We start from the raw sequence: 25,925 nt of genomic DNA on the forward strand, positions 1-25,925 counted from the left end.
CATCTCGGCTCCTTTGCATTTACCGATCACACCAACTCCAGCTGCCGACACCTGAAAGACATAAAACATGGTAAAATGATCATGCTCCAACATATGTATGATCAAACATCAGAATGACACCATGACAGGATATTAGAGTGTATGACAGATGCACAACACCCGTGCTCATAGCTACTGATTAAAACTGCTCATCATCTGTGTCACGATTGGCAGGCCGATTCTCTGGACGTGTCAATCTGAGAATCACCGCCAGTGACTTATGGGTTACTTCCGACTTGGTACTTGCCACCATTTAAGGGATTCGGGGAACTGACAATGGTTCTTTCGGTACCGCTCACAGTAAACACACTTTAAAAATCAGTAACGCGGGCCTCTCAAGGCCGTAGATTACAAACACAGAATGAGAAATTAAGTTTTCATTTCAAGAATAAGAATAACTTCAGTTTACAGTTACAAAAAAAGACAGTTTAAAAAAAGACAAAGTATATTTGCTCATATGCACACATCACGATTCAGAAAATAATAAGATAAAGTTTCAGAAATTCCAGAAATTACTCAAAGACCTTAAGAGTTCTGCTGTGGGGGCTTCACAGATATAGGAGATATGCTGCTTCCTCAACTCGTGGCTGTCCCCAAAGAGAGCACACCCAATCCACCTAGCCAGGCAGATTTATCTCAGCAGCAACTTTTTAATGACACACACCCAACCATGGGGATTTTATCCCGTCTAAAACCAGAATTAATGGTTTGTCCTGAGGTATCTAAGGGGTTCCCTTTAGCATTTTTCCTCTAAATACAATTAGGGTACTGTATGACACCATACAAACAGACATGTCACCTTTGAGTACTGGAAGGAAAAAAAGGCAATTAGGAGGCCCTTGTACAAATTTGTTTTACATTACTTAAGCTGCCCACCCTCCAGTGTGTACTCTGAGACAGTTTTCAGCACAGCTGGGAACCTTGTGAGCGAACGGCATAGGAGGTTACTTCCACAAAATGTAGAAAAGATAATGTTAATCAAAATGAACTGGAAATTCCATGAGGAAGACCTTTCCCGGCAATTATGTCAAAGTACAGAGACTTCTGTAATAGTGGATTCCAGCATGGATGAATGAATATTGTGTGAGGATGATGTACACACTGATGTGAATGAGGATGGCAATGATGATGTCATTATGCCACTGTAGAGCTGCTGCCTTAAGCCGATTGGTAGCTTTTTTTGTGGGGGTCCAAACAAACCAAGCACTTCAGCCGCAAAAGTGGCAGCCTGTCGCTGAAGTGCTTGGTTTGTTAAAGTGCATGTCTTTTTTAATATCCAACATAAGGGAGGGCCCAAGGATAATTCCATCTTGCACCAACTTTAATTTCTGCCACTGCTGTGTGGTAATGTTTCACAGATGTGCTGTAAACTACTTTGGATTTGTGCCACTGCTCAGTCACGCAGTAGCCGACCAGGTCGCTGTAGCCTTTGCCCAATAATAGTAAAAACAATATCATAAGCTGTGAGGTGGTCAAAACTGAATGGAAATTAATATTATTGAGGTTAATAATACTCTAGGAACAGCAAAAGGCCCAAATGATGTGATTTTAGCTTTTTGTGTCAATTTATAAAAATAAATATCCAAATCCAAAACCATTCACGGCCGTTTGGCCAATCCAAATCCAAAGCTGGATGACTAATCAGAGCAAAATCCAGCTAAAATGGGCCGGAGCACATCTCTACTAAATGCACAACCAACTCTAGGATAATTAGTAATACTGTACAGCTTTAGGTCACCCTCTTTTCCAGTGAGCATAACCAAAAACAGTACATATACTTAAATAACTACTATTATCTATATTTACCATCAGATTTAATAATTTATGGATTTCTCTTTGACATGTACCCAGTGCCGTAACTAGGCATTTTAGCGCTGTGTGCAAGAAACGACAGTGGCGCCCCCGCCCCCCCCATGTAAGATAGGGGCAGAGCGCGCCGTAGGCGCGCAAAAAATTTCAAGTGGCGTGGCTTCACGGGGAAGGGGCGTGGCCACAAAATAATAGCAATTCATACTACGGTGCACAGTAGTCTACATTATTCAAATTACGCTGCACAGTAGCGCCACTACACCAGGTAGAGCCCCTTTTATACATTACAGCAGACAGTGTCCCCCTTTTTACACATTGCGGCAGCCAGTCCCCCTTTTTACACATTACAGCAGCCAGTCTCCCTTTTAACACATTGCGGCAGCCGGTCCTTTTTACACATTGCGGCAGACAGCGTCCCTTTTTTACAATTACAGCATCCCCGTTTTTACACATTACGGCAGATGGTGTCCCCCTTTATACACATTGCGGCAGCCAGTCCCCCTTTTTACACATTGCGGCAGCCAGGACCCCATTTTACACATTGCGGCAGCCAGTCCCATTTTTTACACATTGCGGCAACCAGTCCCATTTTTTACACATTGCGGCAGCCAGTCCCATTTTACACATTGCGGCAGCCAGTCCCATTTTTTACACATTGCGGCAGCCATCCCCATTTTACACATTGCGGCAGCCAGTCCCATTTTTTACACATTGCGGCAGCCATCCCCATTTTTTACACATTGCGGCAGCCATCCCCATTTTTTACACATTGCGGCAGCCAGTCCCATTTTTTACACATTGCGGCAGCCAGTCCCATTTTTTACACATTGCGGCAGCCAGTCCCATTTTTTACACATTGCGGCAGCCAGTCCCATTTTTTACACATTGCATCAGGCGGTGTCCGAGAGAGAGACAGAGAGAGAGAGAGAGAGGGGGGGGGGGGGGAATATACTTACCTTCTCCCCGCTGACAGGCTCCTCGTGCTGCTCCCTCGGTGGCGGCAGTGAGATGAGAAGGAGGAGGAGGGAGGGGGAGCAGGGAGCCGCAGCAGCGCTATGTTATTGGTAGTAAGCGCCGCTGCAGCATCCCCCTCTCCTTCTGTATTGGCTGCCGGGCAGCCAATACAGAAGGAGAGGGGGATGCTGCAGCGGCGCTTACTACCAATAACATAGCGCTGCTGCGGCTCCCTGCTCCCCCTCCCTCCTCCTCCTTGTCCGCTGCCTCCGGCGCTGGTCTCTCTCCTCCAGCGCGGCGCACGGCGCACACAGAGGCGGCATGTAATGAGTCAATTTGACTCATTACATGCCGCTGGCCGTGCGCCCCCAGGGCAACTGCGCTGTGTGCCAAGCCCCCTTGGCACACACGTAGTTACGGCTCTGCATGTACTTGTATAAGACTGTATAGTATACATAACTAACTAAAGTAACCTCTATAAAGTATATTTTTGCAGTTAAACCCGGGTTTAAATTTGTCTCGCTTTGTACTGCAGTAACTTTAGTATTCGCTGGGGCCTTTTGATGAACTCCAATATGTTTAAATTTATTCTCTTGGCAAAGGATTATTGCTTCGGCTAATAACGTTCTTCTTACTTTACTCCACTGTAAATAATATGCCTGTAAATTACACTTGTAACTAGTACCAAAAGTCTGTTACATATATTTAGATATTACCGCCAGTCACTTGTACTACAACGCTGTCATCACAGTAACTTCATGTAACTTGTATACATCATTACTAATAACTGTGCTGGTGACCTTTACTATACTATACCTTCATGGGATAGGGGTGCTTGGTTGCTGTCACTCTGGTTTGTTCAAATAGATTTCATCAGAATATGTACCAGAATATAGTACTTGAAGGGTTTTAGGTGTTTGGGCAGCACGGACGGTGTAATGGTACTGCCTCACAGCACTAAGGTTATGGGTTCAATTCCCAGCATGGCCCTAACTGTGCAGAGTTTTTATATTCTCCCCGGGTACTCCAGTTTCCTCCCACAATCCAAAAATATACTTATAAGATAATTGGACACAATGAACCCTAGCGTGAATGTGTGTGTGTGTGTGTGTGTGTGTGTGTGTGTGTGTGTGTGTGTGTACATGTGGTAGGGAATATAGATTATAAGCTCCACTGGGACAGGGACAGAATGGGCAAATATTCTCTGTAAAACGCTGAAGAATATATGTGCGCCGTATAAATACATATCGTAATACTGAATTCAGCCACCAGATGGTGTTGCCACATCTAATAGAGAGTCTGACCACTATATTTTAATACTACGGAGAAATGGGAGGTATTAAAATTCCTGCTAGCTAAAAATACACTCAAATTTATTCCTACGAGCAGCAAAAAAAAGGAATAAAAATCATAAACCGATGTGGCTTAACAAAAAGATTAAAGGAACTTATGGGCAAGAAAAGGCGAGCATTTAAAAAATACAAATCTGACGGGGAAGCAGAGTCATTTCAGCACTATAAGGAATGTAACAAAATATGCAAAAAGGAAATAAGAGCGGCTAAAGTAGAAACTGAAAAACTAGTAGCAAAGGAAAGCAAAGCGAATCCCAAAAAATTCTTTAAATACATTAATAGCAAGAGTTTAAAGAAGGAGAGTATAGGCCCTTTAGAAGACAAGTTGGGAGTCTTAAGCAAAAATGATAATGACATAGCGGACACACTAAATGAGTTTTTTTCAACAGTAGAGGACCCAATTCAGGGACTAACATATAATCTCAATAATGAGAATATCCCACTGATAGGTACTTATTTAAGCAAGGAAGTAGTCTGTGACCGATTAAAACATTTAAAGATTAATAAGTCACCAGGTCCCGATGGTATTCACCCAAGGGTTCTAATGGAGCTTCATTCTGAACTTGCAAAACCGCTATTTTTGATCTTTAAGGATTCAGTAATATCAGGTATGGTTCCCAAAGACTGGCGTATAGCAGAAGTAGTGCCTATATTCAAAAAGGGAAGTAAAGCTGAACCAGGTAATTATAGACCAGTTAGTCTTACATCTATAGTGGGGAAAGTATTGGAAGGTATTCTAAGAGATAGTATTCAGAAGTTCCTTGAAGTCAATAAGGTCATTAAAAGGAATCAACATGGGTTTATGAAGGACAGATCCTGTCAAACCAACTTACTTGGCTTTTATGAAACAGTAAGCGCAAACCTAGATCAGGGTAAAGAGGTGGATGTAATCTTTTTAGATTTTGCCAAAGCATTCGATACTGCACCACACATGAGACTTATCTGCAAGCTACAAGAATCAGGGCTAGGAAGCACAAAATGCACTTGGGTCAAAAACTGGTTAGATAATAGGGAGCAGCGCGTTGTGGTTAATGGATCTTTTTCAACTTGGACTGAAGTGCTAAGTGGTGTGCCGCAAGGCTCAGTATTAGGACCGCTATTGTTCAATATTTTCATTAACGACCTAACAGAAGGTCTAGAGAGCATGGTGTCAATTTTTGCAGATAATACCAAATTGTGTAAAGTTATAAATGCGGAGGGGGATGCCGAGTCGCTTCAGAATGACTTAGTTAAATTAGAAGCTTGGGCAGCGAAATGGAGAATGCGCTTCAATACAGACAAGTGTAAGGTAATGCACTGTGGTAACAAGAACAAAAATAACACATACCTACTAAATGGGGTAAAATTAGGGGATTCTGTACTGGAAAAGGACTTAAGTGTCCTCATAGATAGCAAACTAAGCAGTAGTACCCAAAGTAGGACTGCAGCAAAGAAGGCTAATAAGATATTAGCATGCATAAAACGGGGAATTAATGCTAGGGGCGAGAGTATTATACTCCCATTATATAAATCACTTGTGAGGCCACACCTTGAATACGGTGTACAATTCTGGGCACCTTACTACAAAAAGGATATCCTGGAGCTAGAAAAGGTTCAAAGGCGGGCGACCAAACTAATTAAGGGTATGGAGACGCTGGAATACGAGGAAAGGATTGCAAGACTAGGCATGTTTATACTGGAAAAGAGGAGATTAAGAGGGGACATGATCAACATTTACAAATATATAAGGGGACAATATACAGATCTTGCGCAGGACCTGTTTTTGGTTAGATCAACACAGAGAAATTGTGGACACTCGCTCAGGTTAGAGGAGAGGAGATTCCACACAATACGGCGTAAAGGCTTTTTTACGGTAAGGACGATACGTGTTTGGAATTCCCTGCCCGAGGGAGTTGTAATGGCCAACTCAGTCAACACCTTTAAGAATGGGTTAGATTTATTCCTAATGGATAAGGATATCCAGGGTTACGGGGCATAGTCGCGCACTATGGTTATTATAAAAAAAGAAGGGTTAATCGGAACGGCAGTCAGCAACTTCAGTCAAAATTTTATACAAAATAATCGTGCATAGGAGACCACAAATAGGTTGAACCCGATGGACAATTGTCTTTTTTCAACCATAGATACTATGATATATATATAGATATATATATGTGTGTGTGTGTGTGATATATGTGTGTGTGTATACATACACACGCGCATGGGTCGCACTCTCATCGGATCAATAGTCAACGGCTGGGGTGTCACTTAGGAAGTCCAAAAAGGAAGTCCATATATAGAGAATGAGAAAGTGCACTCACCAGAAAATGAATATATAAGCATTTTTATTCCTCACATGACAGTATGGTTGGTGATCAACGTTTTGGTCCACTCCGGACCTTCATCAGGAGAAGCATAACATCATCCATCACAACATATTGCAGCATTCCATGCAGACCAACAGCAACCAAACACTGCCTGACAGGCCCCTGAAATACCCCTGGGAAGTCCCAAAAAGGTGGCAAATTAGAATCAACCAATCAGTGTAAGGTATGGAAGAATTAGATCACTTCCTGTGAAATTAATTATACAAAGAGCCAACTATAGTGATAAAACAAACATCCATATCACAAATAAATCCACAATGACAAACGGACCAGAAAGGACACCTAAGGCCAAATGGCCAGTGTCCGCAGTATAACACCTAAAAAGGCAGCGGGATCCGCCGTCATGCGTTCCTCCAAGTACCGGTGGAACGCACCGCGTCACTTCTACTTCCGGGAGCGGGATGTCATTAGTTACCGTTGCCACGAGTGCATTCCACAAACAACGTGTGGAGCGCACCGCAGCAATAACAGGTCCAATTCTGCTAACAGCAACCCTGAAAGCCATTAGGGGCATGAACCTGATTAACAAAAAAACCTTTTACACTGAATCAAATGTAAATTACGATACTAATAAGGTAAAGCAACAAGCCACCAAAATAGTGTAGTTAATATATAAGGTCTCGCCGGCGCCTTGCCGTTGCTTGGCAACGGGGCCGGAGCGTCATGTCTGCCGCGCCTCCTCCTGCTCCCCGCACAGCACCTGGCAACGGAGGACGCTGTGCGCAGTGAGCCGCCGGGTCCTTGGCAACGGGGATGCCAGAGGCGGACGGCGTTCCCCGTTGCCATGTAATTTGTAATCCACCTGTCAGCTCTGGGTCGTGCAGCAGGGCAGCTACATGACATCACTAATTTAGGTTCTCTGCAGCTATTGGAGGGCTCCCTGTTATATTCTCCCTCAGTGCCTGACACAGACGCCGGTGATAGCTTATGCTGAGCTGCTTCCTGCCTTGGCGTGTTCCTGCCCATAAGTCCTGTGGTATTGCCTGTTCCTGATCCAGTTATCCTGTGTCTTGGCGTCCTCTGGTCTGTTGTCGGAATCCTGCCTGCCCTCCAGTTCTGTGAGCCTGTGTCTGCGGCTTTGGGGGTTTTTGTCTGTCCGCCTGTATTTCTCACCGGTTTCGTGAGTAGCGGCTTTGCCGCATCTTACGGCCTTGGCCATAGCTTCTTGTTATATTTGCTTTGGATTTTCTGCAGAGGGTTCTGCGTATGCTGTCATCGCCGGTACACAACAGGATTGTGTCGGCGTGTGGACAATATTGTCTTTGTTGTAGTTTGTCCTGGCAGTGTGCCGCACATACTTCCTTTCAGTTCTGTAGCACCCCTAACTGGGTATTTCCATCTTTAATTAGAGGTTCCCCTTGATATCGCCCCGTCTCAGTTTACGCCTTGTCTCCAACTAAGACCGGGAGGCATCGGAGTTGGGCAGACTTAATCCGCCCTTCAAATGCGGCTGCCGTGGGCCCAAGCAAACCTAGTCTTGCAGGCGTAGACTGACCACGAGGGTCAGACAACGGAGTCAGGGCTCCTTAGGGGTTGCTGCTGAGCTCAGTTTCCACTGCAGCATTACGTTCCTGTGCTCGGGGCTTGTCCACCCTGAGTACAGAGTACAGTGAACGTAACATTATCACCGTCCACAAACATTAACATTTTTTAAAACGGATATTAAAAACTAGGGTGGCCTTGAAATTTTGTCCTCATGAACACATCAGTATTAGGACAGAATCCCAGCCAGGTCTTGGCCAATCAGATCCAGGAACTCAGACGGTGCAGGATCTTACTCTTCGGGTGAGGTCGCAGGAAGATCTTTTGCGAGCCTCCCCGATTGTCCCCTGAACCTAAGATGAACCTTCCTGATCGCTTTTCGGGTAACTGGAAAGATTTCTTTAATTTTTGGGAAGGCTGTTAACTTTATTTTCGTTTAAGGCCCCGGTCTTCAGGTACTGAGTCCCAGCGGGTGGGTATAGTGATGTCCTTACTTCAAGGGGATCCGCAAACTTGGGCCTTTGGGCTAAAACCCGATGACGCAGCCTTACTCACAGTAGATGCTTTTTTCAAATCATTAGGCCTTTTGTATGATGGTCCAGACATGGAAGCATCGGCTGAGTGTCACTTACATGCGCTAAAAAAAGGGTAAAAATCCCGCTGAGGCATATTGTACTTAGTTTCATCGTTGGTCGAACGACTGTGGCTGGAATTATCCTGCCCTGCGCAGTCAGTTTCGCCTCGGTCTGTCAAAAGTAATCAAGGATAGTCTCATTCAGTATCCAGCTCCGGAGACGTTGGATAAGCTCATGGAGCTTGCGATTAAAAATCGATCGCCATCTCCGAGAGTGGAGAGCTGAAAGAGGGGCTAGTTTCAGGTCTGGTCCATGTGTGTATGCTATCCCTGAGGACGTCGAGGAGCCCATGCAAGTGGGTCTTTCCCGGTTGTCTTCAGAAGAAAGAGCCAGAAGGCTAAATTTAGGACTTTGTATGGTAGTGCCAAGGGACATGTTGCACGTAGCTGCCCTAATAAACAGGGAAACGCTCTGACCAAGTGAATAGTGAGGGGGTTCACTTGGGTCTGCAGTTAGTGTCCTCACATGATTCCTTGCTAGTGCCTGTTGAAATTTCTTTGGGAAGCCTCAGGTCTTCCGTTTCAGCCTTCATTGATAGTGGAGCTGCTGGGAACTTTATGGATCTTGCTTGAGCTCAGGCTCTGGGAGTTCCGCAGCTTCAACTTGATAGACCAATTATTATGCATGGGCTAGACGGTGGTCCACTCTCTAACGGGGTAATTACCCATCGGACCCCACCAGTACAATTAACAGTGGGGGTATTATATTCTGAAAGGATTGAGTTCCTTCTCACCCATTGTCCGGCCATGCCTGTGGTTTTAGGTCACCCCTGGCTCGTCCTTCATACTCCAACCATAGATTGGCAGTCTGGGGAGATTTCTCGGTGGGGTTCCTACTGTGCTAAGGGATGTATTTCTCGTCCGGTCCGGGTTGCGGCCGCCACTCCGGAACTCTTACCTCCGGTATATCAGAACTTTGCTGATGTTTTCTCCAAGGGTAATGCTGATATCCTGCCACCCCACTGGTCTTATGACTGCTCTATTGACCTCGTTCCTGGTGCCACTCTGCCTAAAGGGAGACTGTATGCTTTATCCGGTCCAGAGACAAAGGTATGGATGATTATGTGCAGGAAAGCCTGAAAAAGGAGATTTTCGAAGGCCTATTAAAACCTTTTAAGTGCAGGGTTTTTCTTTGTTGAAAAGAAAGACAGATCTTTAAGGCCGTGCATAGACTACCGGGCCCTGAATAAAATCTCTGTTAAGAACACCTACCCCTTACCTTTAATTTCGGTGCTGTTTGATCAGCTCCGCACCGCGGTTATTTTCTCTAAGATCGATCTCAGAGGAGCATACAACCTCATCCGAATAAGGTCTGGGAATGAGTGGAAGACAGCTTTTAGTACTCAGTCTGGACATTATGAACATCTTGTGATGCCGTTCGGTCTGTCTAACGCTCCCGCTGTGTTTCAGGATCTATTTAACGATGTCCTCCGCGATTTTCTAGGGAACTTTGTAGTCGTTTATTTGGATGACATTTTAATTTACTCTGAGTCTCCTGAACAGCATGTTGTCCATGTGCGGCAAGTGCTTCAAAGGTTACGGGAGAACCATTTGTACGCTAAATTGGAGAAGTGTGATTTCCACATCACTGAGGTGTCCTTTTTAGGATATATTATTTCTCCAAAGGGGTTTTTCATGGAGCCAAAGAAACTCCAGGCAATCTTAAATTGGGCACAACCCACCAATTTAAAGGCTATCCAGAGATTTCTGGGTTTCACGAATTATAGACGTTTTATTCATGCCTTTTCCGATTTGGTCGCTCCTATTGTGGTATTAACTAGAAAGGGAGCTGATCCTTCTAACTGGTCACCTCTAGCCGAATCTGCCTTCCAGGCTTTGAAACAGGCCTTTGTCTCAGCTCCTGTCCTCAGACACCCCAACCCAGATCTTCCTTTTATCGTCAAGTTGGACGCCTCAGAGGTTGGAGTGGGAGCCATCCTTTCTCAAGAGGACCCCAAGTCTTGGGAGCTACACCCTTGTGCCTTCATATCCAGGAAATTCTCATCTGCTGAATCCAACTATGATGTTGGTAATCTGGAATTGCTGGCAGTCAAATGGGCCTTTGAGGAGTGGAGGCACTGGCTTGAATGAGCTAAGCATACCATTACGGTATTCACTGATCACAAGAATTTACAGTATATTGAATCTGCAAAGTGGCTTAATTCCCGGCAGGCACGTTGGGCGCTGTTCTTTACACGGTTTAAGTTCATCATCATCTACAGGCCCGGTTCTAAAAACACCAAGGCCGACGCCCTGTCACGCTGTTTTCTTCCAGCTCATCATAACCATTCTTCCGCAACTCCCATTATCCCAACATCTGTCATCCAGGCTGGCCTCGCACAGGATTTATTCACACAGCTTGCCCAGGTTCAGCAACAGGCCCCCAGTAATATGCCTGTTGGTCGTCTATGTTCCAGTGTTCTTGAGAAGAAATGTCCTTGCAGAGTTTCATGATAATAAGGTTGCTGGCCATCCTGGTGTTACTAAAACCTTGGAGTTGATCTCTCGCTCGGTGTGGTGGCCTAATCTTTCTAAGGATGTTAAGGAGTTAACACATTTCCATGGATTTTGTGGTAGATCTTCCTCTTTCTTCTGGGTTTCAGGTCATTTGGGTAGTCGTGGACCATTTTAGCAAGATGGCCCACTTCATTGCTTTACCCCGATTACCGTCCGCTCAAGTTTTGCCAGTTTTGTTTCTCCGTCATGTTTTTAGGCTTCATGGATTACCCGTGGATATAGTCTCGGACCGAGGACCTCAGTTTATTGCCCGTTTTTGGAAACGTTTTTGTGCTTCGTTAAACATGAAACTCTGTTTAACCTCTGGATACCGTCCACAGTCTAACGGGCAGACTGAACGTGTGAATCAGTCACTAAAGCCATATTTGCGTCTTCATACTGCCAAACTTCAGAACGATTGGTCAGATTATCTTCCTCTGGCCGAGTTTGCTTACAATAACTCTTACCATTCATCTACCAAGGTGTCTCCGTTCTTTTCGGTTCTGGGTTTTCACCCTAGAGCCAATTGTTTTACGCCTCAACTTCTTCTTTGGCTTTGACCTCCCGTCTCAGAAATATTTGGAGGGAGGAAGGTACACCTTGCTCTTAAGAAAGCTGCCTTTCGAGGAAAAATTATTTCGGATAGGTTCCGACGCCCATGCACCTTTAAGGTAGGAGATAAGGTGTGGTTGTCAACTCGCAACATCAAGCTTAGACAACCTTCAGCTAGACTGGGACCTAGATTCATTGGACCATTTCTTATCAAAAAGATTAATCCAGTGGCTTTTCGACTACAGTTGCCAAAGTCACTTAAAATCTCCAACACCTTCCATTGTTCTCTGTTGAAGCCATATGTGCTTTCCAGGAAATTTCCTAGGAAAATTTTCTAGGGTAAACCTCCGGTGGCTGGTCAGGGCCAACAAGAGTTCCTAGTGGAGGTGTTGGATTCTAAATTTTCTCGTGGTCTGCTTTATTTTCTGGTCCATTGGAAAGGGTATGGCCCAGAGGAGAGGTCTTGGGTCCAGGACAAGGATTTGCATACCCCTAAACTTAAGATGTTCTTTCGGGAATTTCCCCATAAACCCGGGTGTAGGGGTTCTTTAACCCCTCCTCAAGGGGGGGGTACTGTTAGCCGCGGCGGGTCTCGCCAGTGCCCGGCCGTTGCTTGGCAACGGGGCTGGTGCGTCATGTCTGCCGCGCCTCCTCCTGCTCCCCGCACAGCGCCTGGCAACGGAGGACGCTGTGCGCAGTGAGCCGCCGGGTCCTTGGCAACGGGGACGCCAGAGGTGGACGGCGTTCCCCATTGCCATGTAATTTGTAATCCACCTGTCAGCTCTGGGTCGTGCAGCAGGGCAGCTGCACGACATCACTAATTTAGGTTCTCTGCAGCTATTGGAGGGCTCCCTGTTATATATTCCCTCAGTGCCTGACACAGACGCCGGTGATAGCTTATGCTGAGCTGCTTCCTGCCTTGGCGTGTTCCTGTCCATAAGTCCTGTGGTATTGCCTGTTCCTGATCCAGTTATCCTGTGTCTTGGCGTCCTCTGGTCTGTTGTCGGAATCCTGCCTGCCCTCCAGTTCTATGAGCCTGTGTCTGCGGCTTTGGAGGTTTTTGTCCGTCCGCCTGTATTTCTCACCGGTTTCGTGAGTATCGGCTTTGCCGCATCTTACGGCCTTGGCCATAGCTTCTTGTTATATTTGCTTTGGATTTTCTGCAGAGGGTTCTGCGTATGCTGTCATCGCCGGTACACAACAGGATTGTGTCGGCGTGTGGACAATATTGTCTTTGTTGTAGTTTGTCCTGGCGGCTGTGCCGCACATACTTCCTTTTAGTTCTGTAGCACCCCTAACTGGGTATTTCCATCTTTAGTTAGAGGTTCCCCTTGATATCGCCCCGTCTCAGTTTACGCCTCGTCTCCAACTAAGACCGGGAGGCATCGGAGTTGGGCAGACTTAATCCGCCCTTCAAAGGCGGCTGCCGTGGGCCCAAGCAAACCTAGTCTCGCAGGCGTAGACTGACCACGAGGGTGAGACAACGGAGTCAGGGCTCCTTAGGGGTTGCTGCTGAGCTCCGTTTTCACTGCAGCATTACGTTCCTGTGCTCGGGGCTTGTCCACCCTGAGTATCGAGTACAGTGAACGTAACAAGGACTCCCAGTGAATAAAACGGAGCCTGTCACGCAGAGAAAGTATATATATATATTTATTTGTATTTATACCTGCGCCCTCCATTCTTCTCTCACTACATGCACATTGGGATTAGTGGCTCTATTCCCTAAAGGAGGAAGCGGCAGCGTACATCGCATAGAAAACGGGACCTAGGATATCAATCAAGGACTTAAAGCATTTTAAAGGAAAGTGTATTGAATGCGCAGCTTTTTTACTTTTATATACACTTTTTAACCATTAAGCTTGCGGCATTTATTATGCATTGATATATACTTGTACTGTATTATTATTATTTTTTCTTAAATATTTGGTATATTTTAGTTCCACAGTGCTAAAATTGTGTGGTTGTTGTATAAGGTTTGAGTATATATATATATATATATATATATATATTTTTTTTTTAACAAAAAAGTATGGATTTAAGACAGAGGAGATTTGATGAACGGCACAAAATTTTTAATGAGTACTTAGGAAATGGTGAAAACAAGGTTATGCACACATCTGATGGTAATATGGATCTTGATTCGTTGTGCTCACAAATAGAGAGACTTCTAATGAAGGAGATGAAAATGAGTTGGGAACTGACCACGCTAGAGAAATATATGGAGGTTAAACGGATCCCTAGGGGATTACGATTATTTAAAGCACCAACATTTGGAAATGAAAATAAAAAATTCACAGATGCGTGGTATGAAATATTAGATGAGTGTTCCTTTAGTCTCATCGGATTAATACTGCATGAGAGAAAGAAGGAATTGAAAGAAGTCGACTTAGAATTAAATGAATTTAATGAAAAAATAAAACCAGTGAAAGAAATGAAAGAATTCATTGAATTAATGAAAGATAGTGAGTCTAGAGTTAAGAAATTAGAGAAAGAGATAATAGACACAAAGGTTAGGAAATTCCAAAGAGACTTACAGGATTATAAGGAAGGACATGTAAGAAAGTGGAATGATACAAAAAAATTCGTAAGTAAAAAGTTTATGCTTGAAAATCGTGATAAATGGCAGGAACGTACCCCTAAACAGATGGGGTGGCAGAAAATACCATATTGAAATAGAAAGTATGAACAGAAAAGAGACAATTTTATGGTCTCCACCAGAAATAGATACGATCCCATAAGTACTCCCAATTATCAGGGGCAGCAGCAAAAAAATTTTCAGAGAGGGGGGGGGAGGAGAGAGAGATGGGGTTTGACAGGGATAGAAGACACAGGCAGTCCGAGAGCAGGTCTAAAAAGGAAAATACTAGAAGAACAAAGAGAGGAAAGAGAGGAGGTAAAGGGAAACAAACAAAGGAAGGCAAATTAATTACGGGTATTTTCAACCTATCGGACCATATTTTAACCTCATGTGAGATCAGACTACTCCAAAAGGGCTTGTCCTTTGCACCTAATAAAAACCCAAATAACTTCGAATTATTTATAGATGCTAATAAATTTATAAGAACTCTGACTTTAAAACGTCATTTTGAGAAGAATAAAAACGAAAGTATAAATAATGTAAAAGAAAGTGACAACAAAACAGGTTTAAAATTGGGTTCAAACTACTATCCCCTGGAATCTAGGGGAAGCTATATAGAAACCTTTTCTAAATTGGTTATGAGGGATTTTGAGGAATTATGTAGAGGTGACGTAAAATGTAGAGACAACTTGGGAAAAGATGAAAGAGATGCTATCAAGACTTTAGAACAAAATCATGATTTGGTTATAAAGATGGCAGATAAAGGGGGAGGAGTAGTGCTGATGAATAGGACTGATTATTTGGAGGAGGCAAATAGATTGTTAAATGACGTAGATACGTACTCTAAACTTCCTGCTGATCCAAGTGAACGGGTGTTGAATGAGTTAAAAGAATTACTGGATAGAGGACATTGTGATGGCTGTATAAGTAAAGAGGAAATTAATTATGTGTACAATGTGAATCCTAGAGTGGCAATATTCTATTTTCTCCCTAAAATTCATAAAAGGCTTGAGAAACCGCCGGGGAGACCTATAATATCTGGTATAGAATCTGCCACCTCTAGACTCTCCGAATATGTTGATATATATATAAAAAAATATGTTCCAAAACTGAAGTCCTATGTGCAGGACTCGACTCATGTACTACGAGTTCTAAGTGAGATGAAGTGGGAAGAAGGGTTATACTGGTGTACAATTGACGTTGAGTCGCTGTACACCAGTATACCACATAAAGAGGGACTTGAAGCGGTCTACTACTTTCTCTCCTTGGATTTGACTCTTACAGAAGAATTTAGAATGTTTCTGGTACAATGTGTAGAACTAGTACTTAAAAATAATTTTTTCAAGTTCCAAGGACAATTTTATAATCAACGGTGCGGAAGCGCGATGGGTACGCCCTACGCTCCGAGTTTTGCGAACTTGTATTTAGGGAAATGGGAAAATGAGGTGATTTATAATAACAATCCATTTTCTGGATCTCTTCTTTCATATCATCGCTATATAGATGATATATTGGTGGTATGGAGGGGAGATAAAGAACAGTTTGATATGTTTATGAGGTATTTAAATAATAATAATTACAATTTAAGATTCACCTCTAATTTCCAGACTGAGAAAATAGAATTTCTTGACCTTGTGATTGATACAGGAGATTGTGGTCCAGGAGATTCTATAAGTACTTACACATACATAAAAAAGGTTGACAGTAATAATTATGTACATTATAATAGTTGCCATTATAAAAATTGGATTACGAACATACCCTATTCGCAATTTCTGAGAGTCAAACGTAACTGCACAAATCATGAAATGTACGAACAACAGACGGAATTGTATAAAACAAGATTTCTAGAAAAGAAGTATCCCCTCAAATTAGTAGAAAAATGTAAGATAAAAGCTGATATGGTAGACAGAACGAGTCTCCTGTCTTATAAGAATAAAAATGAAAGGAGAAATACATTAATACCTTTTGTTACGGGCTATAACACTAAGAGCAGGGAAATTAGGAACATTCTTATAAAGCATTGGGAGGTGTTAACAGTAGATCCGGTGCTGAAAGGGGTGTTACCAGAAAGACCACAGGTCGTGTTTAGGAAAGCGAGAAGCTTGAAGAGTGCTTTAGCACCGAGTAATCTGTCTAAAATAAAGGACGATTCATGGTTAAAAAAAACAACTGGTTTTTTTCCCTGCGGTAAATGTAAAATGTGCCCCTACATAAGTAAAGAAAGGAGAAAAGTCTGGAATAGGGATAGAAGTAAATATTGGGATATAAAAGAAATGATAAACTGTCAGACTACGTGTGTGATATACATGATAGAGTGTGCCTGTGGAGCACGCTATGTGGGCAAAACTAAACGCCAGTTAAAAATCCGTATGTTAGAACACACAAGGAGTATAGTAAAAAAATGTGAAGAACATAGCGTCCCTAGACATTTCTTGAAGTGTAATGGAGGGGATTTAAGTAAGTTTAGCTTCAGGGCATTAGAACATGTTAGGCTAGACGAGAGAGGAGGGGATATTTTGAAACAATTAAGTAAAAGGGAAGTCTTTTGGATTCATGCATTAGAAACAATTAGTCCATCAGGATTAAATGAAAATTATGACATCACGCCATTTTTACATTAGGGGCATTCCAGGGAATTCGCTCTGTGTGGCATTGTAGTTGGATCATTGATCCCTTTGCCGCATTTAAGAGCTGAAGTTCTTATGGAAATAATGGGTATTTGTGTTAGAATCCAGGATATAGGGGGTTAAGTGAAATGATTACCTCTGAATTGGAGTATGTGTATATGATCCACATTTGTTGGACTTGTCCTTTGAACAATCGATTTCTATTAGCTGTTTGTAAATATGTATATATATGTATCATTTTTTTATGGAAATTCTTTCTATCTTTCAGGCAATATTACGTCAGTGCATGCTGCGCTAAAATAGAAGCAGTGGCTGTTAAATTATTAGTTAGGATGTGTTAGTTCCTTTTTTTATGTAAAGATAATGATTTTATATTGATTAAATTGTATGAAATGTTTTGTGCCGATATATTACTCTGTTTGGAGGGCTCATATTGTATATGAGTCTTTTAGATCACACTGAAATAACTTGTTTTATGTTTTAACAAAATGTGCAGGTGTGAAGCCTGTTAATACTATGTATACTGCACGGGTTAATTAGATAATGGAGTGCAGGTGTTTGATCTAGTATATAGTGAGGAGATGCCAGAACTTAGCCACACCCCCTGACGAAGTCCATTGACGAAACGCGTTGGGCGTGGCCTGTGGAGCAAAGGACAGATGGTCTGAAACTGATCCTGGTCCCGGTGGAGGAGCAGACGGTATCCGTGATCCCTGCGGTAGAAGGAGATTCATCGACGGGTGAAAGCGGGTCCGATGCTGGATAGACCGGAGGACTGAGTGCACAGTTTTAAACCAAGATGTATGTGAGCATATGTTCAAAATAAATGGAATTGTGAACCTGTGTATTTATACCTGCGCCCTCCATTCTTCTCTCAATATATATATATATATATATATATATATATATATCTCTATCTATATCATAAAAACAAAACATAGTTAGTATATTATACAGAGTCTGATTAAACAGACACCAAAAAACAGCCTAAATACATAAAAAAATTCAAATAAATAGGTATACACAACAGCACATGCATACCCAGGCAAACAATAGAAAAATTAGAAAAACTAGAGAAAAAGCAAAAACGAGTGTGTCAGTCCCTAAATACATTGAAAGAGTGGCATATCAATTTATTATCATCATCATCATCATCCTTTATTTATATGGCGCCACAAGGGTTCCGCAGCGCCCAATTACAGAGTACATAAGCACATAATCAAAACAGGAAAACATTGACTTACAGTTGAAGACAATATAGGACAAGTACATGGTAACTAAGCATAACTACACCAGTAAATGACAGGGATAAGTTCCAGGTGGCCAAAAACTGCGGGATTTGGGCAGTTGAGGATTATTAAAGTAAGAAAAGGATAAGCACATGAGGGAAGAGGGCCCTACTCGTGAGAGCTTACATCCTAAGAGGAGGGGTAGACAGACAGGGGTGACACAGATGGGGTACATAGAGAGCGTGGAACAGAGGGTTAGGATGAGATTTGGCTGGGTTTGGTAAAGAAATGGGTCTTAAGAGCCCGTTTGAAGTTTTGTAGAGAGGTGGAGAGTCTGAGGGGGAGAGGTAAAGAATTCCAGAGGAAGGGAGCAGCACGTGAAAAATCTTGGAGATGGGAGTGGGAGGAAGTAATCAGAAGACAGGAGAGTCGGCGTGCATTAGCAGAGCGAAGAGGACAGGTGGGAGAGTAAAGGGAGATAAGGTCAGAGATGTAAATGGGAGAGGAGTGGGTGAGTGCTTTGTAAGTGAGTGTGAGAAGTTTGAATTGGATTCTGAAAGGGAAGGGAAGCCAGTGAAGGGCTTGTAGGAGAGGGGAGTGGACGTAGTGCGTTTGGTGAGGAAGATATGCCGAGCAGCAGCATTGAGGATAGATTGGAGTGGAGAGAGGTAATTGTCAGGGAGGCCAGTTAGGAGGAGATTACAGTAGTCCAGTGTGGAAATAATCAGTGAGTGAATAATGATCTTAGTGGCATCCTGGGTGAGAAAAGGTCTGATCCTGGAAATGTTTTTGAGATGAAAATGACAGGTTTGTGAGAGGTGCTGAATGTGTGGTTTGAAGGAGAGGGAGGAGTCAAGGATTACACCAAGGCAGCATACTTGTGGGCTAGAGGAGATAGTCGTGCCATCAATGGATAGCGAGATTGTGGGAGGTAAGGTTGTGTGGGAGGGTGGGAAGATGATCAGCTCAGTCTTAGACATGTTGAGTTTAAGAAAGCGTTGGGACATCCAGGAAGAGATAGCAGAAAGACAGTTAGAGGTACGAGTGAGGAGAGCTGTGGAGAGATCAGGGGAGGAGACGTAGATTTGAGGGTCTTCAGCATAGAGGTGATACTGGAAGTTAAAAGAACTAATGAGTTCACCTAAAGAGGACGCATAGAGAGAGAAAAGGAGAGGATCAAGAACAGAACCTTGGGGGACACCAACAGTTAGTGGAAGTGGGGGTGAGGTAGCATCATGAGAGGAGACAGAGAAGGAACGATCAGAGAGGTAGGAGGACAGCCAGGAGAGGGCAGTATCGCGTAGACCAAGAGAGTGAAGGATTTGCAGAAGGAGAGGGTGGTCCACAGTGTCAAAAGCAGCAGAGAGGTCAAGAAGAATAAGCAGAGAGTAGTGGCCCTTAGATTTTGCTGCATGGAGGTCATTGCAGACTTTTGTGAGGGCAGTTTCAGTGGAGTGGAGAGAGAGGAAACCAGACTGGAATGGGTCAAGCAGTGAGTGAGAGGAAAGAAAGGCAGTGAGGCGATTATAGACAATACGCTCAAGAAGTTTGGAGGCAAAGGGTAGGAGAGAGTGTTAGGATCAAGGGTAGGTTTTTTAAGAATAGGGGAGACAAGAGCAAGCTTGAAGGCAGAGGGGACAGTGCCTGATGAGAGGGACAGATTGAGAAGGTGGGCAAGATGGGAACAGGCAGAAGGAGAGAGGAAGCGGAGGAGGTGGGAGGGGATAGGGTCAAGTGGAGAGGTTGTGGGGGGGGGGGAAGGAATGTATGAGTACCATGACTTCCTCGCCAGATACATGGGAGAAAGATGTCAGAGTTGGTAAGAGGGAAGCGGAGGGGAGGCAAAGGATGGGTGGTGGCTGGTTGCTGGTCTGGTGGGATGTGATGTCCTGACGTATGGAGTCAATCTTGGATGTGAAATAAGTGGCAAAGTCAAGAGCAGACAATGAGGAGGTGGTGGTGGGCAGAGGAGGGAGTTAACAGTGGCAAAGAGGCGCCGGGGGTTGGAAGACTGGGTAGAGATGAGGATTTTGAAGTATGATTGTTTAGCAAGGGAAAGGGCAGCACTGAAGGATGAGAGCATGAATTTGAAATGGAGGAAGTCTGCTTTAGAGCGTGATTTCCTCCACTGTCGCTCGGCAGTACGTGAGCATTTTTGTAGATATCTGGTGCATTTGGTGTGCCAGGTTTGAGGTGTTGATCTGCGAGGGTGAATAGTGGTTGGCGGAGCAACAGAGTCAAGGGCTGAAGTAAGAGATGCATTGTATAGGGATGTGGCTTGTTCAGGGCATGTGAGAGAGAAGAGGAGAGAGAAGAGAGTCAAACAGGGAGGATAGGGATGAGGTGTCAATAGCCTCAATGTTACGCTTAGTGATGATAGCCTTAAGAGGGAGAGATGGGGGAGCAGAGATAGATAAGTTGAATGAGAGCAAGTGGTGGTCAGAGAGGGAAAAAGGTGAATTGGAGAAATCAGAAATATCACAGCGGTGAGTGAAAACCAGATCCAGTGAGCTCCCGTTCACATGGGAGGGGGAGGTGGTCCACTGAGAGAGACCAAGTGAAGAGGTAAGGTTAAGGAGTTTAGAGGCGGGTGGTTTTGTGGGGTTATCGATAGGGATGTTGAAATCACCTAGGATAATGGAGGTAATATCAGAAGAGAGGAAGTGAGGTAGCCAGGAAGCAAAGTTGTCGAGGAATTTGGAGGAAATGCCAGGTGGACGGTAAATGACAGCAACTCGAAGATTAGTAGGTTGGTAGAGGCATATTGCATGGACCTCTAATGTAGAGAATGTAAGAGATGGTTCTGGAGGTATAAGTTGGTATGTGTAGCTTGAGGGTAAAAGGATCCCAACACCACCCCCATGACAACCCCCAGGTCGGGGGGGGGGGTGAGAATGGGAGGCCCCCAGCAGAGAGAGAAGCAGGAGAAGCGGTGTCATAGGGAGTAATCCAGGTTTCAGTAATGGCCAGGAGGTGCAGGGAGTTGGAAATGAAAAGGTCGTGAGTGGGGGCTAGTTTGTTACAAACAGATCTGGCATTCCAGAGTGCACAGTATAGGGGGTAGGAGTTTGTGGGAGAGATGTGAATGAGATTATCAGGATTGCTATAGCGTTGAGGTAAGACTAATGTGGAAGGAAGGGATAAAGAGGGTGTATTGATGGTGCTGGGGCCTTGGCTAGGAAGGGAGACTGCAGGAGTGAGGCAGGGAGGGAGTGCAGTATGATACTGGTGGAGGAGAGGTGAGGAGACAGGCAGAGGAGGGAGAGAGCAGGGTTGAGTGGTGGGGTATAAATGGTGTGAAAGGGCAGAAGTGAATTGCAATGGGGAAACAGAAGAGGAGGGTAAGGGAGGCAGACAGAGGTGAGGAGAGAGCATGAGATGTAGGAGACTGGGAGAGAGGGATAGAGGTGGTAGCAGGGGACAGAAAAAAGGAAAAGGAAGACAGACAAGGATTAATGGGGGATGTTGCCAGCTTGGCCATAGTGTGGATGGGTTAAATAGTGGTAGCAAAATGAGAATAGGAGGAGGAGGAGGGGGAGGAGGAGGAGTGGTGGCTGAATAAGAGCAGTGAAGTTTGCAGAAATAAATAAAAAAAAATTTTTGTCCCTACTCCAAAGAGTACAGTACTTCCAGAAAATATATAAGTTAACGTAAAAAAAATATGTTAAGTGGATTACACTCATTGAGTTCGTGTGGGGCCACAGTCCCAAGACGGAAAATCAAATGTGCCTCAAGCTTCTTCAATAATAGTGCCCGGTCTCCTCCACGGACAGGGGGCGGCACCAGTCGATGCAACATCTAAGTGTTGATAATTGATGGCCTAACATCAGAAAGTGGAGTGCCACTGGCTTAGCGGTGGCTCCAGAAGAGAGTGCGTGTCGAATAGACATCCAATGATTAGCCATCCTCTCCCTGAACTTGCAAGTGGTCATCCCAACATATTAAAGTCCGCACGGACAGGTAAGTAGGTAGACAAGTCCGAGAGGCAATGCAACTTATAACAGATCTGGATAGGATCACCATTCTGAGGATGCGGGAAGCTTGGCCCTGAAACCATGTGTTGGCATGTAAAACAACCCGAGCACTTGAAGCAACCAGGTTTTTGCGTCAGGAGCCAGATCTTATCTGCCACCTTCTTGGTCCTGTTCGGATGCATGAGGAGTTGTTTCAAATTCCTTCCTCATCTATATGCCATCATTGGTGGCTAAGAACAGTGTTTTCCAACAACCGAATCTGTACTGACGATCGGCCAGTGTTTCTTAATTGCTTTAGATACGACAGGTGAACTCTCATCATATGGAGTAAAAAATAACATCCTTTTATCTTCTTTATTCACTGTACGTGCAAACTTTTTACATGGTCTGGTGAGGCAATTCTCTATAAGGTGGTGTTTATAACCCCTCTCACGAAAACGTTGCTTCATTTCAAGCAATTGTGTTTCAGCAACAGCGGGATCCGAGTTGTTCCTCATGACCTGCATGAACTGTGAAATTGGTAAGCTGTTCTTTAAATTAGGTGGGTGATTACTTGAGGCATGAAGGACAGTGTTACGGTCTGTATCTTTCCGAAATAATGTGGTGTCAAATCCTGTCCCCTTGCAGGTGACCTTAACATCCAAAAAATTAATAGTCTCACGATTGCACTGCCCTGTAAATCGTACTGTACTATCTAGCGAATTAAATTCGCCAAGCATCAGATTAAAACCTTCCTCGGTGCCCTTCCAAAGCGAAAAAATATCTATGTATCTTTTTAAAGTACATAATGGGGGTCATTCCGAGTTGATCGCTCGTTGCCTATTTTCGCAATGGAGCGATTAAGGCAAAAATGCGTATGGTACGCAGTGCGCATGCGCTAAGTATTTTAGCACAAAACTTAGTAGATTTACTCATGTCCGAACGAAGAATTTTCATCGTTGAAGTGATCGGAGTGTGATTGACAGGAAGTGGGTGTTTCTGGGCGGAAACTGGACGTTTTCTGGGAGTGTGCGGAAAAACGCAGGCATGCCAGGATAAAACGCGGGAGTGTCTGGAGAAACGGGGGAGTGGCTGGCCGAACGCAGGGCATGTTTGGGACGTCAAACCAGGAACGAAACGGCCTGAGCTGATCGCAGTGTAGGAGTAAGTCTCGAGCTACTCAGAAACTGCTAAGAATTTTCTATTCGCAATTCTGCTAATCTTTCGTTCGCTATTCTGCCAAGCTAAGATACATCACAGACTGTCCAGGAGTTGGCGGATGCTTTAGTCCAGGTCTGGGAGGACATCCCTCAGGAGACCACCCGCCACCTCATCAGGAGCATGCCCAGGCATTGTAGGGAGGTCATACAGGCACGTGGAGGCCACACACACTACTGAGCCTCATTTTGACTTGTTTTAAAGACATTACATCAAAGTTGGATCAGCCTGTAGTGTGTTTTTCCACTTTAATTTTGAGTGCGACTCCAAATCCAGAACTCCATGGGTTAATAAATTTGATTTCCATTGATATTGTGTGTGATTTTGTTGTCAGCACATTCAACTATGTAAAGAACAAAGTATTTAATAAGAATATTTCATTCATTCAGATCTAGGATGTGTTATTTTAGTGTTCCCTTTATTATTTTGAGCAGTGTATATACACCTACATACACTTTCTCTGCGTGACAGGCTCAGTTTTACTCACTGGGAGTCCTTATACTGTATATTAACTACACTATTTTGGTGGCTTGTTGCTTTACCTTATTAGTATCGTAATTTACATTTGATTCAGTGTAAAAGGTTTTTTGTTAATCAGGTTCATGCCCCTAATGGCTTTCAGGGTTGCTGTTAGCGGAATTGGACCTGTTATTGCTGCGGTGCGCTCCACACGTTGTTTGTGGAATGCACTCATGGCAACGGTAACTTAGGACGTCCCGCTCCCGGAAGCGGAAGTGACGCGGTGCGTTCCACCGGTACTTGGTGGAACGCATGATGGCGTACCCCGCTGCCTTGTTGTTAGGTGTTGTACTGCGGATGACACTGGCCATTTGGCCTTAGGTGTCCTTTCTGGTCCGTTTGTCATTGTAGCTTTATTTGTGATATGGATGGGTTTGTTTTAGCACTATAGTTGGCTCTTTGTATAATTAATTTCACAGGAAGTGATCTAATTCTTCCATACCTTACACTGATTGGTTGATTCGAATTTGCCACCTTTTTTGGACTTCCCAGGGGTATTTCTCTTATGTCCTAGAGGATGCTGGGGTCCATTTTAGTACCATGGGGTATAGACGGTTCCGCAGGAGCCTTCGGCACTATAAGACTTTTCAACAGTGTGAACTGGCTCCTCCCTCTATTCCCCTCCTCCAGACCTCAGTTTACAAAATGTGTCCAGGAGACTGGATGCACGCTAGTGGAGCTCTACAGAGCTTTGCTGAAAAAAGACTTAGGTTTTTATTTTACAGGTAAGCTGCTGGCAACAGCTTCCCTGCTTCGTGGGACTTAGGGGGGGGGGGGGGGGGGAGTAGGAACCAACTTCTCAATTAGTTAATGGTTCTGCTTCCACTGACATGACACCATTAGCTCCTGAAGGGTACTGAACACAGCCCAAGCCTGGCCAGCGTTCACTCCCACAGCACTGCCGCCACCCCCTAACAGAGCCAGAAGTCAGAAGGCTGGTGATTATATTACTGGAGTCCTGCAGAGAGGGGATCCTCCGGTCATCGTTGGCGGCATACAGGTACACACGCAGCCATGTCTCTCAGCACAAGGGTGCAGGGGGGCGCGCTCTGAGGGCATGTTTTAAAACCGTATTCTCACTGGCAAAAAGGGTACATACATGTACAGCCGCTGATGTGCCATCCCCAGCCAGTATAAATATTACATTGCTGAGGCTGAAGGGCGGGGCTTCTCCTCAGACTTGCCAGAACACTCACTGGGTGCCATTTTCTTCTGCAGAAACTCCAGTGTGAAGCTCCTGAATGCTGTTTCTCCTCATGACAACGCTGATACAAGTACAGGGTGTTATAGAAGGGGCAGACAGTGTTCATTATAATTAGGTATGTGGGCCTATTATTGGTATATGCGCTGTAAGTGGGTAATATTTCCACAATTCACAATAAGGTGCAGTGTGGGGACTGGCAAATCCCTCTGTGTCTCTCTGACAGACTTTAGTGTGGGTCTGTCCCCAATAGCTCCCCTGTGTGATAGGGTGTGTGTGTGTGTGTGTGTGTGTGTGTGTGTGTGTGTGTGTGTGTGTGTGTGTGTGTGTGTGTGTGTGTAACATGTCAGACATTGGGGAGGGTTCTTCCCAGGATGAACCCATTTTAGAGGCACAAGAGGGTAATGTGGTGGACCTTCCCTCTCAGAAGGAGCCCGAGTGGGTGAGAATGTTGCAAAAGAATATGTCAATGCTTGCAAAGAAATTCTCTGAGTCTGAACAACAGACTAAATATTGGAGGCAGTCTGTGGAGGATGCACTGTTTACTGACCCCTCCATATCATCCACTCAGGTCCCATCCAGTTACCAGAAAAGGTCTCTGGCCCAGATAATTCAAGGGGACACAGACACAGATTCCGACTCCGACGTCGACACTGGGGATTTGAGAGGGGTAGACCCCAAATTAGCCAAAAGCATACAATGTATGATAGTTGCTATAAAGGAAGTGTTGGAGTTTCCTGAAACAACACTGGTCCCAGAGGAAAAGGATTATTTTAAATTAAATAAAAAACAGGTTGTGACTTTTCCTCCTTCAAAGGATTTGAATGCGTTCTTTGAAGAATCCTGGGCTAACCCCGAGAAGAAATGTACCCTTCCCAGAAGGATACGTGTAGCGTAGCCTTTCCCTGAGGAA

General features: G+C 44.3%; 1 protein-coding gene and 1 long non-coding RNA gene across 2 annotated transcripts in view; one reads left to right on the forward strand and one right to left on the reverse strand.

The window, feature by feature from the left end:
- Window positions 1–25,925, reverse strand: part of LOC134924433 (acyl-coenzyme A amino acid N-acyltransferase 1-like) — a 59,315-nt gene that overhangs the window by 811 nt on the left and 32,579 nt on the right. Inside the window, exon 4 of the mRNA XM_063920877.1 lies at window positions 1–51. This exon is cut by the window's left edge and continues 811 nt beyond it. Within this exon, the coding sequence (XP_063776947.1) occupies window positions 1–51 (51 nt within the window). The remainder of the gene's footprint in view (window positions 52–25,925) is intronic.
- LOC134925989 (uncharacterized) overlaps window positions 25,003–25,925 on the forward strand; it is a 31,826-nt gene continuing 30,903 nt past the window's right edge. The window contains exon 1 of the long non-coding RNA XR_010177541.1: window positions 25,003–25,130. This is a non-coding gene — a long non-coding RNA (uncharacterized LOC134925989). The remainder of the gene's footprint in view (window positions 25,131–25,925) is intronic.

Source organism: Pseudophryne corroboree, chromosome 1, assembly GCF_028390025.1.
Source record: "Pseudophryne corroboree isolate aPseCor3 chromosome 1, aPseCor3.hap2, whole genome shotgun sequence".
In the NCBI taxonomy this organism is placed as follows: domain Eukaryota; kingdom Metazoa; phylum Chordata; class Amphibia; order Anura; family Myobatrachidae; genus Pseudophryne; species Pseudophryne corroboree.